At 54.4% G+C, this 16,160-nt stretch overlaps 1 protein-coding gene and 1 non-coding gene across 5 annotated transcripts; both read right to left on the bottom strand.

Moving 5' to 3' along the window:
* Nucleotides 1–939: 939 nt before the first annotated feature.
* PRRC2A (proline rich coiled-coil 2A) lies at nt 940–15,868 on the bottom strand. Of its 4 annotated transcripts, none has more exons than XM_049091935.1 (31): nt 15,710–15,868; nt 13,701–13,875; nt 13,028–13,205; nt 12,568–12,667; nt 12,400–12,472; nt 11,947–12,090; nt 11,640–11,791; nt 11,405–11,484; nt 11,114–11,256; nt 10,721–10,811; nt 10,411–10,627; nt 9,500–10,004; nt 8,902–9,092; nt 8,346–8,643; nt 7,695–7,905; nt 5,629–7,491; nt 4,992–5,266; nt 4,657–4,787; nt 4,322–4,451; nt 4,142–4,227; nt 3,747–3,980; nt 3,464–3,604; nt 3,276–3,347; nt 2,991–3,170; nt 2,714–2,796; nt 2,337–2,547; nt 2,143–2,244; nt 1,789–2,001; nt 1,578–1,672; nt 1,388–1,478; nt 940–1,269 (listed from the first exon to the last, which is right to left on the bottom strand). In XM_049091935.1, exons 2-31 carry the CDS (start codon nt 13,810–13,812, stop codon nt 1,129–1,131), a joined length of 6,543 nt encoding a protein of 2,180 aa, XP_048947892.1. In that variant the 5' UTR covers nt 13,813–13,875; nt 15,710–15,868; the 3' UTR covers nt 940–1,128. The 4 variants fall into 4 exon arrangements, with proteins under 4 accessions (XP_048947892.1, XP_048947893.1, XP_025273958.3 ...); XM_049091936.1 differs by having other exon boundaries at nt 2,143–2,241; XM_025418173.3 differs by having other exon boundaries at nt 2,991–3,158.
* On the bottom strand, nt 13,386–13,516 carry LOC112641910 (small nucleolar RNA SNORA38). Its single transcript, XR_003124894.1, has one exon. It is a non-coding gene; the product is annotated as a small nucleolar RNA SNORA38 (small nucleolar RNA).
* Nucleotides 15,869–16,160: the final 292 nt, after the last annotated feature.

Genomic DNA, 16,160 nt, shown 5'->3' with positions numbered 1-16,160 from the left:
TTCATGCAAAAGCGTTTTACATGTAAACGAAATGGAGTTCAGAGATGGACAAAAGTGGTTTCAGTGAAAAACGATTTCTAAGCAGCTGCAGACTTCACACACTCTTGGCATGACTTGCAGAGTGACTGGTAGAACTCTGCTGCAGCCACAGCAGCTTTAAAGGCACGTCCTCTCATTTGCAGCTGGAACAAAACCATGAGGAGGCTGCAAATTCTTTGCTGCTCCCTCCTGAGACACACGCCTGCTTGCAGTCCCGTTCCCGTTGGCTAGCTTAGTGCTGGGCTGAGACTGTGTGGCAGAAGCCACACTAAGGCCAGGTCATAGGCTTCACAGTTTCCGCTGGGACCTCTTGGAACACTAACTCGGACGTAGCAGGCCCTGGGACTCTACCACCTTTTTTTTTTTTTTTTTTTTTTTTAATATTTTATTTATTCATGAGAGACACAGAGAGAGAGGCAGACACAGGCAAAGGAAGAAGCAGGCTCCATGCCGGGAGCCTGATGCGGGACTCCATCCTGGGACTCCAGGATCACGCCCTGGGCCAAAGGCAGGCACTAAACCACTGAGCCACCCAGGGATCTCCGGGACTCTACCACCTTGCTGGACAAACCAGACACTGGTTGACAACCCAGTGGGATTTTTTCTACCCTTGAGATAAACACCAGAGCCCCAGACACACGACGGTAGACCTGTGGCACCAGCCTAGCCACCAGCTGCAGACTGGTAGCCAGCAGACCTCACTCAATGGCATACGAATCATTCACCAGTGAAGGCCAGCTCTAATTCCCAGCCCGTGAGACTTCAATATACAACAGAACAGATTTGAGACCGCTTGTTAAAACATCATTGGGGGGAGTAAATTCCCTAAAACCTCTCTACAGATCCCTGAGCACTATACTGCCAGAAGAGATCAAAAACCAACCCATCCCCAAAATCATTCCAGAAATTTTTTTTAATCCTTTTATTACTCTTTTTTAACAAACGGCCCCAGGGATAGGGGACCAGGGGAGGGGGGTGGAGGGGAAGCGAGGCCCCAGCCCCACAACCCCTCCCCACCCACCCCATTCCCCCTTATATATTTATAATCTATATACAAGCCCCGGGGGGTGGGGGGCAAGGGGAACTCCCTCAGCGGGATGGGGGCAATCCAGGCTCCTTGTCCCCTCGGGACCCAGGCTCCTCTGCCCGTCGGGAAGGCCCCTCTCGAGAAGGTGGCCCCGTCCGCTCCCAGGGCTTCGGCATCCAGCGCAGGGCATCTGGTGGAGAGGCCTGGGGAACAGGCACATGTGCAAAAATAAGTCCTACTGGGATGCCAGGGATGGAAAGACAGGAATTCAGATGGTAACTCTTGGATTCAGACTTGGGGCCACAGGGGTCTTTCCTTCACCTGCTGGTAGAGGTCGATGCGCTGGGTGCGGAAGACTCCACTGTAGGTAGAAGGCGGGGCCTTGAGACGGGAATTCAGGCCAGAGAAGGACCTAAAGGAGAAGGGTGTCTGAGGCAAGCCTAACCTGCTCCCTGGTCCCCTAAGAAAGCCATATGGATGGGTAATCTGCATCCCCACACCCTCCTCTTGCCTTCCAGATGGGGGAGTACGTGATGATCCAGGTCCTGCAAGGTTGCTGCTCAGTTTCCGATAATCCTGGAAGGGCTTTAGTTCCACTGGGTGCAGCTGAAAGAAAAAAAAATTCATGAGCCTCCTGCCTTTCAACCCAATTGATCCTGAGATACTGAATCCCCACGCCTAGCTCTTGGGAGATCCCTAACACTTCAGTTCCTGTACCTTACCTCTGCTCGCCCCAAGCTAGGGGCAAAAGGTCTCGCAGGTGAAGGCAGCACCCGAGTAGCAGGAGCAGGTGGGGGTCGTACAGCCAGGCTGGGGGGCTGCAGAGCAGGGCCCACAGGTAACAGAGAAAGGGGCGGTGGGGCAGGAGGTGGCGCTGGTGGCAGGGAGCCAAAGTTCACCACAGGCAGCTGTGAGTCCACCATGGGTAGAAGCATCTACAATAAGAAATACAGGTGATGAGGGAGGGGTGTCGAGGGCAGGAAAGAATATCAGAAAACCAAAAATACAATCAGACAAATAAACCAGAGATTGAATAGAGAAACAGAATGAAGGGTGAGTGGCAGGACAAAAGTTACCTGCTGGGCAGGGGCCCCTGAGGGGAGGAAGCCACTTTGGCCACTGGGTTGCAGAGGAGTAGAATAAAAATCCGAAGGGGATGGCAGATCCTGGCGCACCTGCTGGGGACAACAGGGAGCAATGTCAACTGCCCCAAAAGCATCCCCCCGCCACCCCTAACCCCCTAAAAGCCCAGCACCTGCCCATCTCTCACCTGAAGCAAAGGTGGGTCGGGCAAAGGGCTGGGGCAGAAAGCTGGAGAGTACAGGAAGGAAGGTGGAGGGTACAGGATTCCTCCAGCTGGCAACTTCCCCAGCTCTGTTGCTTGCAGTGCAGAGAAATCCAAAAACTGGCCCTTGACAGCTACCCCAGAAAGCAGTGCTGAGGGGGGCGCTGGGCCCGGGGGGAGGTACAGGGGCTGTGATCTGAAGGGAGGCAAAATTTAGGTGCAGAGGAAGGAGTCAGGAAGCCCGAATCACTTACTCCTTTGTTCTGAGCTAAAAGTCTACCAGCTTCTGGTACCCCTGAAACAGGCCTCCCCACTGAAACACAGTTCATTTCCTTCTGAGATCCACAGGCATCCAATCTTACCTGTAAGGGTGAAGAGAGGGTGTCCCAGGACGAAAACCTCCATTGTTGGGATGTAACTGAGAGTCTATGGCTCCTCCCGAGACCTGCGGGAGGGGCAAGGCTGGAATAGCTCCAGTTTTTCTGGTCAAGAAAAGACTGCCCACCCCACCTACTACAGTAAAAGCAAGAAGCAAAACAAAACTATAAATGTTTTACAACTACACAAATTGGAAGATTGGATTTTGAGGGACAGCAGGCAGAAGGGGTTCATGGGATAGGAAGCAGGCAGGTCACTTACCTGGGAAACGGGAGGCCCGGGACTGCTATAGAAGACCTCTGGGTACAAGCGCTGGCCTGAGGAGCTGGGCTCTGGGCCACAGTGCCCAGAGCCCAGGTTCTTGGATTGTGGCTCAGCCGAGGCAGAAGCACTGGGGAGCAGCTCCCAGTCTCGGGATATGGGGATGGCCTGTAAAGAAGCCTGGTCAGAAGCAAAGTCAGCTTCCCTGACGTCCATCGAGGTCACACCCAGCCATCATCTCCATAACTGAAGACCTTTCCACCAAGCTCTCATTGTCCCACTCACCTCGGTAACTGATGCTGCTAGCTCCTTCTCTGCTTTTAAACTGTCTCCTACCACTAGGCGCAACTCTGAGTCCTGTGGTAGTGATGCAAAGGAGATCATTCTGTGGTTCAAGATGCATATCCTCCACATCCCACCTCCAATCCTTTCCTCCTCTCCACCCAAGGTGCTCAGATCCTGCCCATGCACACCTTGTCACTGGTGCCAAACTGGACGGGGGGACCAGGTCGATGGGATGGCCGGAGGGAGCCAGTCTCTGGGCCTCGGTCTGTACGTTGCAATCGTTCTGTGCCAATGGGGCCGGGGGGCAGAGGCTGCTCCCGGGGCAGCTCCTGGGTTGGGGAAGTAAAGGAAATTTGGGCAAATGAAGGAATGTCCAGGACACACAAGAACAGGAAGGAGGAGAAAAACATAAGGCCAAATTCAGAGTCTCAAGAATATTCCTCTTTTATCTTTTTTTTTTTTTTTTTTTACCTTTCTGTCCCCATCATGGGGAGCAGGTGGCCGTCTCCTAGGAGGTTCAGAGGGTTCAGAGCCAGGTGGACCCTCACCAGGAACAGCATTCAGGGATGAGGGGCCTCCAGGCCGCTTGGGAGGCCCCTCTGCTGCCCCCTTGAGTCCTCCATCAGGGGAACTTCGCTGGCTGCAGGGACCTGATGACACCTGAGAATCCCCACTCAGGTCCACCCCACTGTCAGACTGACTCATCTGAGAGGAGTGGAGAAGGAATCAGTTAAGTCAAGGTGGAAAGCACCCTAATACCTGACTGATGTTTGACAAATAACACAACTACGTGACTGCATAGCCCGGACACCCAGAACAGGTGGAGAAGAATCCCAGCTCTGATACTCCCTCCCATTGTCACTTACTTCTGTTCCAGCCACGTCCTCGAAAGGGCTCAGGGGTTCCATCCAGGGTTCCAGGGAGCCAGGCCGGTAACTATTCCGGGTAGTGGCTGGGAAGAGGACCAGACAGAAGTGAGAGACCATCCCGAGGCTGCCCTCTTGGCCCTCTGACAGAGCCCTTCCCCTGCTACCACTCCATCTTACCAGTATGTAAACGGTTCCAGATGTGTGGGGTCAGGGCCTCTGTCCCTGTATCTCTGCACTCTCCCTGAGGGCCTGGGCCCTCAGGCTTGGGGCCCAAGAAACCAGAGCTATGAGAAGGTGGCAAAGATTCCTAAAGGTGAGGAAAGCCAGAAACAAAACATGAATGAGGTGGGGGCCGGGGACTGGAAGAGCCTGGGCCGGAGTGAGGTATGGGGCAGAAAGGGACTAATACTGAGAATCTGGGGTGAGGACACAGAGATGAGAACAGGACAATGGAGAAAAGACAAAAAAGGACTATAGAGCAGTAAAGCACAAGCTCAAGCTTCATCCCTCACCTCCTGCAGCAGCTCTGGTTTTCTGGGAGGCCGCTCCCGTCGTTTTGGGGGGAAGGGATTAACCCCGGCAGAGTCCCGGGGAGTCCCGCTCACCCCCCTCACCATCAGCCCTGGCTCCTCGAAGTGGGGGTCTGGGAAAAAGGCAGTATCTGTCAGCTTCTACTCTGCGCTACCACTGAGCCTAGCCTTTCCTGCTACTTGGCTCCCAATCTTTCCACCCTTGTCCAGTACAGGCACCCAGCGTCAAGGTCCCCTGGCCAGACTCTTCCCCCTCTGCCACCGGATCTTCTTCCCTGGGGATGGAGACATTCCTGCCCTCGGCCCCTCCAGCTTACCTGAACTAACGCTGTTGTTGTTAGCGGCCCTCTCAGGGTCATATCGGGTTGGGGGCCGAGTGGAGGGGCCTTGAGGGGTCTGGGAAGGCCCAGGCTTGGGCCTTGGGTGGCCCACTGGTGCAGCTGCACTCCCCTGGCGGCTGCTGAGTTGGGCCAGAGCCTGTTGGATGCCAGCGGGGTTGCTGTGGATAACTTGGTCCAGGCGGAAGACAGCAGAACTGCTGGAGGGTGGAGGAGGCAGAGGAAGCCCTGGGGGCCGCTCCTCTGGAGGTCGGCTGAAGAAAACGAACAGAACTTTAGCTAGGATATTTCTGGAATTGTTAACTCCTTCCCTACCAGTCAATCTTATAACCCCTTCCTCTTGCCTGTTAAAACCCAGGTGTTCCCAACTACGTCTAATGAAATCCTTGTGCCTGGAGCTATACGGTGAAAAACAAAGAACAGAAAAGACACGGTTGCTCCTGACTCAATCAACTGCTTTCCAGTTACTTTCCCTAGACACAGGTGTTTGGTGCCCAGCAGCCCCTGTGCCCTCACCCTCACATATCAAACTTCACCGCAATCAACTGAACCTTCCCTTCAGGTTCTCTCCCCTCTTCCACCTTAAAAATAAACTGAACAGCCTGTCCCTACCCACCTCCGGTTCTTGGGAGAGGGCCAGCTCCTCTTATCCCCTCGCCCTGGGCCGGTCCTTCCTCCAGGTCCCCCACCACCTCCTCCACTGCTGCTGCCACCACTGCCAGCTTTGTTGCCTGGGCCCGGGCGCCGGTTCTGCCTCTCCATGCCTGGCCGCTGACTTGAGAAGCTCCGCTTGCTCAAATCCTTGGCTCTCTGGCTCAGATCTCCACGGGACACGGTTGAAATGCCTGGTCCGGTTCCACCTCCGCTGCCCCCAGGAGTTCCCACACCTTTGGGGGTCAGCAGTGCTGGTGGGGGAGCCTCCTTGTCCCCCCGGCGCTCACCGGCAAAGTCGCTGCTCTCTGATGCAGTCTCCCATTCCTCATTAGCTTGATCAGAGTTCTGGTTTGACAGATCAGGAGATTTGGCAGCTGCCCGGCGAGGGGGTGGGGGCACAGACACTGTTGTGTGTGTCTCCTCTGCTCCAGAGCTGGGGGCTGGAAGGGCTAGGGAAGAGGCCTTGCCCTCTGCCCCTCTGGCAGCATTCTCTCGTTCCTGTTTCAGCCTCCGGAACCGAGGCGGTTTGTCCTGCTGCTGAGCCCTCCCATGCCGCCTCCGTCGGGGCCGTTCTCCGTCTTCCACACCCATACCCATGTTGCTGCCTCCACTGCTGCCTCCCCGGGTCACGGGGGACAGACGCCCTGGGATCAGCTTCTCTTTCAAAGGCTCCTTATTTGGTGGCAAAGGAGCTGCTGGAGGCTTCTTGGGAGCCAGGGACTTGGTTGGAGGGCTCCAGCCTGGACAAATGGGTGGAGGGGGCCGCCCTCCCCCTCGCCCCCGGCGTGATGGCACTCCTCTGGGAGTGAAGACGCGCCCACCTCGGGCAGTCGAAAAGCGGGCTGGGGCTGGTGAAGGAGGGGCTCCTGATGGTGGAGGAGCAAGAGAGACTTGGGTGAGCACTCTTTCCTTGGTGGGGGGAGCTTCCTTGTCTGAGGGGGCCAGATCGCTCTCGTGGGTCTCACTGCCCGTTTCTGAACCCCGCTGTCGGCGCCGCTTGGGGATCTCTTCGTACTCTGAACCCTCGCTTCGCGTCTCGCTGGCAGTGCGACCTCGAGGAGGATGGTTCAGTCCCCCTGCTCCACCTCCACGCCCATCATCTCCCCGGAACTCTCGGTAACTGCGGAACTCTCGGCTTCGGGCTCCCCGTCCCCGGCCCCCGTAAGTCCCCCGAAAGCCCCTCCCCCTGGCAAAATACTCGCCTCGGCCCCGGCCCCGACAAGAGGCAGGACCCACTCTTTCATAGGAGTAATCCCTCCGAAGCCTAGGGGCAGGGGAAAGATTCCCACTAGGTGGGGTCTCCTTGGGGACCCCCATCTTCCCCTTTGCCGTCTTGAGGAGCTCTGGCTTTGGAACCTTGGGGCTTTCATCACTCTGCTCCAGGGGCTTGGGAGACAGCTCTTCAGCTTTTGTAGGTGGTAGGGGTTTCTTTATAGGCCCAGCCCGGCGGGGAGGGGCCCCTGGTTCCTCTGGAGGGATCCCACGACGACTGCTGCCTGGGCGAGGGCCCCAGCGGGTCTCAGTGCGGCTCTCTCTGCGAGGTGGGGGGGGGCCTTGGCCTCCAACTCCTCGGGCAGGCTTTCGGCTGGCTTCTGTCCCCATCAGCTGTGGAGTCTCCTCCTTGGGGGTATCCTTTTTGGGTGGTGGAGCCTGTATCTTAGTGGCTTCATCACTGCCTGGGGGCCAGGGGAGTGGACGGGACCCTGGGGGAGTGGGTTCATCCAGAGGGAAGCGAGGGATTGGGGGCCCAGTGGCTCCATTCTCAGGAAAGCCTGGATAACTGGCCAGATAGGGTGGTGGGGGAGGTACTGGAGGGGTCTCACTCCTAAAAAGGGACACGCAAAAAAATGAAAATTAAGTAACTTAGAATGAGAAAAATCAGAACTAGGTAGAGAAAGAGAACACTATTAGTACCCCAACACTCCTCTAATGTTTATTCCTGTCACCTAACCAATAATCCCAAGGTCCTCTTTTCCTAGCCCAAATCCTTTCACTGGCAATGCACCCACTTCCACTGCTCAGACTCACCGCATCCCCTTGTCATCCTCATCGGCAGCCTGGCGCAGTGGGGAGGTAAGCGGGCGGGGGTCAGTGGATGTGGTGGTGAAGACATCTCCTACCCAGGCCAACTTTGGATCCACTGGTGGGGTGCCCCGATCCCGTAAGAGGGGAGGTGCATGACGCTCAAATGGCTCTGAGTTTGAACCCCCACTGTCTGAGCGCTCTCGGGGAACTAAGCCTAAGAAAACAAGACGGACGAGAAAGCTAGCCCTCTTCTATGTGATAGGCCATCCAGCTCAAAAAGCATCTCTCCCCCCATCTACTTCTGTTAGTCACGTCGACGTCTACTCCTCCAGCTCTTACTCCCTGCAAGTCTGGTCCTGACATGCTCCCCTGAAAGTGTTATCTGATACACTCAGCTTCCCTATGAATGAATTGATGATCACTTCTTGGCCTTCTGTCTAAAATCAAGTGTATGAATGAATCAATGAATTGCCCCCCCCCCCCAATAAATCTGGCCAATGAAAGCCCCCTTTTTCCTTCCTAAGGCCATTCCTGAAACAAAGAGCAATCTCAGCAACATTAAGCACACACCCTCCCTCCTTACCCAGGGGCCCTTCGTCCACAGCAATTTCCTGGGACTGCAGCGTCCCCTACCCACCCCTCAAAGGCCCTTACCAGAGGGATGCACACCAGGAGGGTAGAAGTCCAGAGGGGGCCGGCCCTGGAGGAGCCGGGGATCCACATAAGGAGGTATCATCATCCAGCGGGGATCAAAGTTCATCGGGGGCATGGGTGGGGGCCGGCCCAAAGCACCTGGGTACAGGGCCTTGGGGGGTGGTGGCGGAGCCTGTGGAGCTGGCACAGCCCCCATGGTCACAGGTTGCGGTGGTGATGGTGGTACCGGAGCAGGTGGAGCAGAACCCTGTTGATGCTGCTGCCACTGCTGCTGTTGCTGCTGCTTCAAAAGCTGCTCCTGGGGAAAGACAACAGAGGCCATCAAAACCCTTGCCTCGCCCCTAACAGAAAAAACCAGCCCAGAAACAACGCTAACACACAGACGTAACAAAGATCAGGACTCAAAAAAATAAAAAATAAAAGATCAGGACTAAATAAAAGCCAGGATGACACACTGGAGACAGTAATAGTAGAGGGATTCAAGCTGACACCTTAGAACAGGTACACATGGAGCAGGGAGGGAAATCGCTCTTACCAAGGGAAAAAATGCTCTCACCTGCTGCTGTCGCTGGAACCGTGGTGGCAATGACTTCTGGTATTTGGGGTAGCCCAAGCCCTGGCTGGGGGGCTGTCGGGTGGGACCGACCCCATCACCTTTGGGTTCCACCTTTGGGGCAGGGGTCGTGGCAGGAGAGGGAACCTCTTCTGGTTGTTCAGAACCCTCTTTTGAGGATTGTTGCGGTTCAACTGCATCGACAAAAAGATAATCAGAGTGAACGAGTTTGTGGAGAGACCTGCCACAAAACACCTCCAGGCACTCAACTCTAGAGCACCCTCTCTAAAGATAAGCGCTTACTTCAAGAGCCAATGATGATGGAGTGAACTTCCCAAAAAACCGCCAAAACAGACACTGTCTTCAGTCTCACTCCATGCTAACCTAATGGCAAGTGCTTCAGACCACTACTCATCCAGGAATGCAGATAGTAAAACCTTTCCCACCTTAGATAGATACCCACACGCGCAAAGGGACTCCTTTTCTCTGCCACTGATAATCCAATAAACTGAAACAACTGCCTCCCATCCATACCACCTGCACCCTCAGCCCCAAGAGAAAAGATGTGACACCTGGTAGTACCCTATCCCCATCACCATACCTGGGCTGGCTTCGAAGCTGCCACTGCTGGCGCTACTGGTACTGCCACCACCACTCACCAGGGTGGGAGCTGGAGCCACACCTGGAGTGGGGGTGGACTGGAAAGGGGGGGACTGTGTCGGCTCTTCTGGTTCTTTCTCTGGTGTCGGGGCTGGTGCGGGTGGAGGAGCTGGAGGTGCAGAATTTTCTTTGGGGACTGCAGGTGGCTGAGCTGGGGCAGGAGCAGCAGCAGCAGCAGCAGCAGCAGCAGCAGCAGCAGCAGGTGGGACAGCAGGCTCTGCTTTGAGCCGCTTGTCAGGTGCCCCAAACTTCTCATCAAGTCGCTTGAGCTTTTCAGCGCAGGCTGCCCGGCGCTCCTCCTGCATGCGACGCTCTTCCTCTTCACGCCGGCGCCGGGCCCGCTCCACGGCCAAGGAGATCTCAGATGAAGATTGTTTTCGCCGCTGCCGCCAGGCCTCATCCTCATCTTCAGGTGCTAGGGGCTTGCAAGGAGGGCCCCCCCGATCCTGTCAATGGGCAGACCCGTCAGGGCCAGAGGTATCAGTCATCAAGTTTCTTATCTTTGTCACATACTGATCAACTGTCTCTAGCTGTAGGGGCAGGAACTGGCCTTGGGTTGGTGGCCTTTTTGGGTAGGGACCAACTTGTCCTATTCTTACTTCTTCGCTCCTTTCAGAGACCCAAATACCCAGGCCTCGTTTTTCCTCACTAGCATCCCAATTTCTTTTAATCCAGAATCCTCTAACACCAAAGAGGCTCCAAACCTTTTCAGAGATGCTCCACTGCTTTACACTTCCTGTAGCCCATTCCTGACCCTCCCTCCAGCTTTCTCAATTACTAGTGCTTCAACTTCTCAGCCGACACTCCTCTCCCACAACTGACCCTTCTCAACCCCTCATTGTAGACACTCACTGGGTAGTCCCCAGGGGGGCCCCAGTTCCCGGCGGGGCCCCGGTGAGGTGGGGGTGGGGGAGGCTTTGGGGCAGGAGGCCCCGGCTCTGTCTCTGGAGGCCGAGAGGTCTCTGCCCAGGCCGTCTTGGGAGGGGGCAGTTCGCTGCCGGGGGAGTTGCCCTTTTTGCCATCTGCTTCAGGGGGCCGTTCCTCACCAGCAGCTGATTGGGACTCCTTGCTGTGAGGAGACCAACAGTGGAATTAAAATCAGTTAGAAACCAGCTCCTTTAAGAGGGTATTACTGCAAGAGAAACTGAGCCCCCTAACTCACTGGCCCTCAGCTCCCTCCTCATCAGAGTCTCGCCCGTCTTCCTCATCGCTGAACTTGAGCTTTTCAGTGTAGTCAACCTCTTCGTGGGCCCCTGTGGGGGGAAAGTGAAAACTGATAACCCAAGCATTCTGTTCTCTAATCTCATAACTTTCGGAACACAGGAAGGGGTCTAATATTACACAGTGCGATGCACTCCCAACACCAAACCCCTCTGAATGAAGCCACAGTGTGGGTCTTCGCGTTCCCATATCTCAGTTCTTTACCAGAACTTGGCTTTCCGCCATGTGTCTGCCCTACCCTTCAGCGTCTCTTTTTCTCCCACACAATCCCCTGTTTACTCATCAGATTTTGCCTTTTTCAAACCAAAACGTTTCATCCTTCATATGTACTAACCTGCCCAACCATCATCATTCTCCTGGTCCAACTGGTCAAACTCTTTGAGATTATCCTCTTTGAGAATCGAAGGCCGACCCACAGGCTCTACAAGGCGCATTGGCGGCCCTGAACCCCGAGGACCCCCCACACGGGGGAAACGGCTGTGTGTGAAAAGACAAATGGAGAGAGAGTAAAAGATGGCATGTTATAGAACCACATACAAGACTCAGCCTCTAGGCTAGAAGACCATCTTCCTTCCTAAGAGGCTTCCCTTGTCTCCAACCACAAGCCCAGACCTGGATTACTCACCTGGGCCCATCAGGAGTAGGGTATCTGTAAGGCCCCTGGGGTCCATAGGGCGGAGGAAACGGGAGATATGGGGGATACATCTGCAAAAAGGCCCAACAGTAGCTGCTTAGAGGGACAAATACGCAGCCAGCTCCCTAAACCTGTTATCCTCCCTGTCCCCTTCAAAGGCTAAGTCCTAACTGCTAACTCTCCAGCTTCAAGTGCAACCACTCCAAAATAAGATATGCACACTCACGAAGGGCGGCATCATTCCTCGGTAGGGAGGGAACTGGGGCGGGCCCGAAGGCTGTAGCGCCCCCCGGGGATCATGGCTGTGATGAAGTTTGGAGTCTGGGCCCTCCAGCTCATCAGGGCCACGCCCGCCTCCGTCCCTCCAAGTTGTAGAATCTGTATTTTGAAGAAGACAAAGAAGAACATAGCCAAAAATGATGAGGAACAAGGTGAATAAGCCAACACTTAGCTCTGAGATGGACTAAGGTATTGTTCTGGGCAAAATATAACCACCCACCCCCCAATTCAACTCCCAAATGGCAACCACTCACTTTGGGGGCGGAGGCTTGGTCCGGGCCCAGACAACTGTTCGGCAGACTCCCTTTCCTTGGCAGCCTTGTCCTGGTCGCCAGCCGCCTGCAGGGTCGGAAATTCCTCTCGAGAGAATCGTGACAGTAGGCTTGATGCCCTTCCACCTGTTGGCGTGCAGAACAGCAAACCAAAAAAAAAAATCACATTTACTGAGAAGATACTAAAAAACTGAAGGCTGATCAGTACCAAATCATCAAATTTTTTTCAAACTCATGCACTATTACACTGTGTATTCATTCCCCAAGAAACAAGGTCAGTCCTGGGATACCCTCACCCTCGGCTTACGTGATCCATGAAACTGAACATGAGGACCAAAATTTAGCCAGAGGACTGAAAACACTTTGCTAAAGTGAGTGAACACTCCTGCCTACCACAGTGCACAGAGCAAGCTCCCCAAGCAGCCCTGCACTCACCATCTCCATGTGCTCCATGGGTGACGCTGGCTTGTGCCCAGGACTTTACCCCGCTTGGAACCGAAGGAGTGTTCTGAGGAAGCAGAGAAATAATAAACAGCGATGTGGGTATTGGAACTACAAACCGTTCTAGCCACCAGCCCTTTGATGCCATCCAGTTCCTCATACCTCGGGGGCTGCTGCGGGTCGTTTCTGTTGGTTGGAGGCAGGCGTCTGTGAAGCCGGCAGTGGCTGCGATTCCGGCGGCTGAGCGGTTGAGGCATCGGAACTAAGAGGATAGTAGAACAGAAAGATTATCTGGAACCTGAGATGCCTCCCCTACTTCTCCAATTGGTGGAGGACAGAAAGTAGACCCAAGCCCATGTGTTATTATTCGCAAGCACTTGTGACAAAATACTATAACCTAGTCACCCCACATACAGTGTCATCTGTTTGTTGTTTTCCTTCAACCTGACACAAAGCTAAAAGTGTCATTCCTGAGACCTCTAATGGGAGCCCTCGCATTGCCAAGAAAGGAGCTTCCCTCAGTCTCTGGAGCTTAGGTGGCTGGGCTAGACTAGTCTCCGATCCATCCTGAAGTTCAAAGTTAAAATACTTATCACTCTGGGTCCCCCAGGCCTCTGTCTACCTCTTGGGGTCGGACTGCTCCTGTTTGCTTGCCCATCCTGTTCCGTCTTTCGGCACTAGTGAGACGTTGGGGTCATTGCCTTTGTTCTCAGCTTTCAGGCTTGGAAGGTTGGCTGGGGGTGGCATACGCCGGGCAATGGCAACTTTCCCGAGACTCTGCAGGCCATGGCGAGGGGCAACTGGAGAAAAGATGGGGAGGGTAAAAACACCCCAGGTGGGTGATCTGACAGTTTCCTACCCTAGGCCCCATTTATACCTCAATATCGTTACCAACTTCTCTTAGAAACCACTCCTGCCTCTGTCCTCAGCAATCTCTGAAATTCCAGTGGAAACACTAAGATGCATTACACTTGATACTTCTCTGTTGGATGGTTCATCTTGAGCCTGCAGGGAGCAAGCTGGCCCCAGACTTCTCCAAGTCCACATTTCTTTGCCTCCAATTCTTACATGTCCAAAGACAAGGAACTACAGACATGCCTTTGTAGGAGGGTAACTGGTGTCCATCCAAAGCCCAATGTCCCCTATGGGACCCAAGATAAAGCTGGAAAGTCTTTAGTAATCCTCTAGTCTTCAGATACTTGTACCTCAACCGTTTCCCTTCAAAGAACTTTAAAATGTATGCCCCATTCATGCCCAGCCTTTGGGAATTAGGAACATCTTAGGAGGACCCTCACCAGCAGGTTTCTGGATCTCTAAGGACTTGCCCTTATATGTATCAAACAGGTTGAGCGAGGAATACTTCTTTCCATCCTTCCCCTTGGCAGTCGGCCCCGAGCGATCGGACATTGCGCTGGAAGCTCATTGAGTATGTTGGGTCCTGCAGGCACCTCCCCCAAAACGTGCCGGAGCCTGTGGGCCAGACACAAGGTGTTTCAGTCTCTGCTTCCTTTACTGACTCCAAGAGAAATCCAGATGCTCCTTTTCATTTTTCATTACGGGCCCAAATATGTGGCCCTCTGTCTTTTCCTCTAGCCTAATTCAAACTCCCCAGTCCCTTAAAAGCAACTCCCACAGAGCCCAAATGCCATGGTTCCTCTTCCCCCCAGATACCTCTTGCCAAGGAAATCCAAATAAAAAATCCAATATCCTCCTAGTAGTATACACTCTTTTTTGGTGCCAGCCTATAAAAAGTAGCTGCTGCTTCATTATCGCAAGTAATAATCCCTTCTCCCTCCACAAAAAACATTCCAGAGATGTATGATAAAACATGGCAAGTCCCAGTCCCAGAGAAAACCAGAAAGAGGCATAGGAACTCCATCCTGCAAGGAACAGAGCTTTCAATTTCTGACTTATCAGACACCAGCTCCCTAACTGTGCCCTTTCCCAGCAGCCTCACTCCCATCTGGGGAGGTTTGCACGAAGGTATGCCAGGAGTTTAACGATTTTACAAGCTTGCTCAGTCAGACTGGGGGCTAGTGCCAGAAAATTCCTCATGGAATTGGGGCTCTATATACTTCCAAGCTACAGAACCCCAAGTATTTGGAATATTCACTCCATCTTTTCCCACTTGCCCCCATCCCAGCTCTTGGAAAAAAAAATCTGGTCTCCAAACGAAATAAACACTGGTGGGCTCTGGCTTACGCTATGCAGATTTGAGAAAAACAATACATTATGGAGCCACCTCAAGCACATTGTAACCATGGGGCCAAAGCCAGAAACTACTTCATTTTCCTACCCTCAGTAAGAATGTCCATCAGCAGTCATTTCTCTCCCCACTATCCCTTCCTCCCTAAGCAGGCCGAACTCTGCATCGTCAGTCGGTTCCTGAGTGACCAGGCATTCATTTATAGGAAGGAATGATGTACAGGAAAGACATGGGAGGTGGTGTTAAATCCAGGCAGGCCCACGATAAAAACTCGGTAAAATCAGGATGAAAACCAAGAACTTTAAAATAGGTAAGATGAAGGAATGGGGGTTGCCGTGTAGGTGCTGAAAGACTCCAATCTTTGGAGATAAATACATGATGGAAAAGGTTAGGAAAATGGTGGAGTAACACTAATAAAAGATGACAACACGAAAGCAGGTGAGAAATCATACACTCAACCAGAAATGGTAAAGAAAAGATACAAAGCAAAGTAAGAAGGCAATGTCAAGAGACCCAAGAAAAAAAGGGGGGTTCAAATAGAGAAGAGAAAGGAAAATAAAAATAGGGAAAATACAAAAGCAGAGAAAGGCTGAAGAACGTAGAAAGCAACGATGTAGGATAAAAGCAGGGTTTTAGGGTGGGAGTGACTCGAGGCGAAGAGGGGCGTCAAGAACGGGGAACCCGAGCACTGGGTGATGGGAGGGTGGCCCAATATGGAGGAAAGGAGACGCTCCGAGGATCGTCGGGCGCGGCCCACCAGAGTGGCGGCGAGGAAGGGGACCCACAGATTGGGGTGAAGAGGCTAACAGTGCAGCTAGGAGAGGGGAGCCAGGGGCCCAGGAGAGGGGTCGCCCCATGAACCCGGGAAGGCGGGTGGTTAGGGGCACGCCACGGACTCTGGGTGAGGGGTTGGAGGTGCGGGTACCAAGCTGGGGTATCAGAGGGGGAGGGGCAGGCAGGCCCCGGCAGCAGGAGGACAAAATGGCGGCGGCTAATGGCAGCTTCTCCTCTCCCCCGGCCCGCCGCCGCCGCCGCCGCCGCCACCGCCACCGCTCCCGCGCCGGAAAGGGGGGTTAGCACTCGGCTCCCCAGACTCACCTGGCCGGGTGCGCGGGGGTCGGGGACCGGGGCCTAGGGGCTCCCCGAGGTGGGATGGCGGTGGGGCGGGGGCGGATGGCGGCGGATGGCGCCGGGTTCGGCTCCTCCCGTCTCCCTCGCTCACTCCGCGGCTGGGCTCCGACTAACGGCCCATCCGGGCAACCGCCGCCCCCGGGAGCACCCCCCCCACCTCCCGCCTCCCTCGGCGCATGGCACGCCCCCTGATTTGCATAAAGGGCGGGGCACCATCTTCCCTAGCCTCCTTTACTTCGAGGGCTGTCCTTAGTTTTTTTTTTTTTTTTAAAGCAAGGCGTGCGGAGCAGGCACAGGTTATTTGCATAAAAAGGAAGGACTTTCAGGCGCTAGGACGCCGGTTGGCTAAAGAGACAAGCCCCCGGCGTCAGCCGTTAAGAGGCGTAGAGGGGGCGGGAATGCAGTGCCGGTCGTCCCG

Source organism: Canis lupus, chromosome 12 (assembly GCF_003254725.2).
Source record: "Canis lupus dingo isolate Sandy chromosome 12, ASM325472v2, whole genome shotgun sequence".
In the NCBI taxonomy this organism is placed as follows: domain Eukaryota; kingdom Metazoa; phylum Chordata; class Mammalia; order Carnivora; family Canidae; genus Canis; species Canis lupus.
This window is presented reverse-complemented; position numbering and strand designations above follow the sequence as displayed.

What these genes read in the sequence shown, in the direction of transcription:
- PRRC2A (XM_049091935.1), bottom strand. Translation starts at nt 13,812, where the DNA reads ATGTCCGATCGCTCGGGGCCGACTGCCAAGGGGAAGGATGGAAAGAAG. An exon ending in CCATGGAGCACATGGAGATG is followed by an intron (nt 12,091 to 12,399) that starts GTGAGTGCAGGG and finishes GCACGCCAACAG; the next exon opens with GTGGAAGGGCATCAAGCCTA. An exon ending in CCCATGATGGGGACAGAAAG is followed by an intron (nt 3,605 to 3,746) that starts GTAAAAAAAAAA and finishes TCCCCAACCCAG; the next exon opens with GAGCTGCCCCGGGAGCAGCC.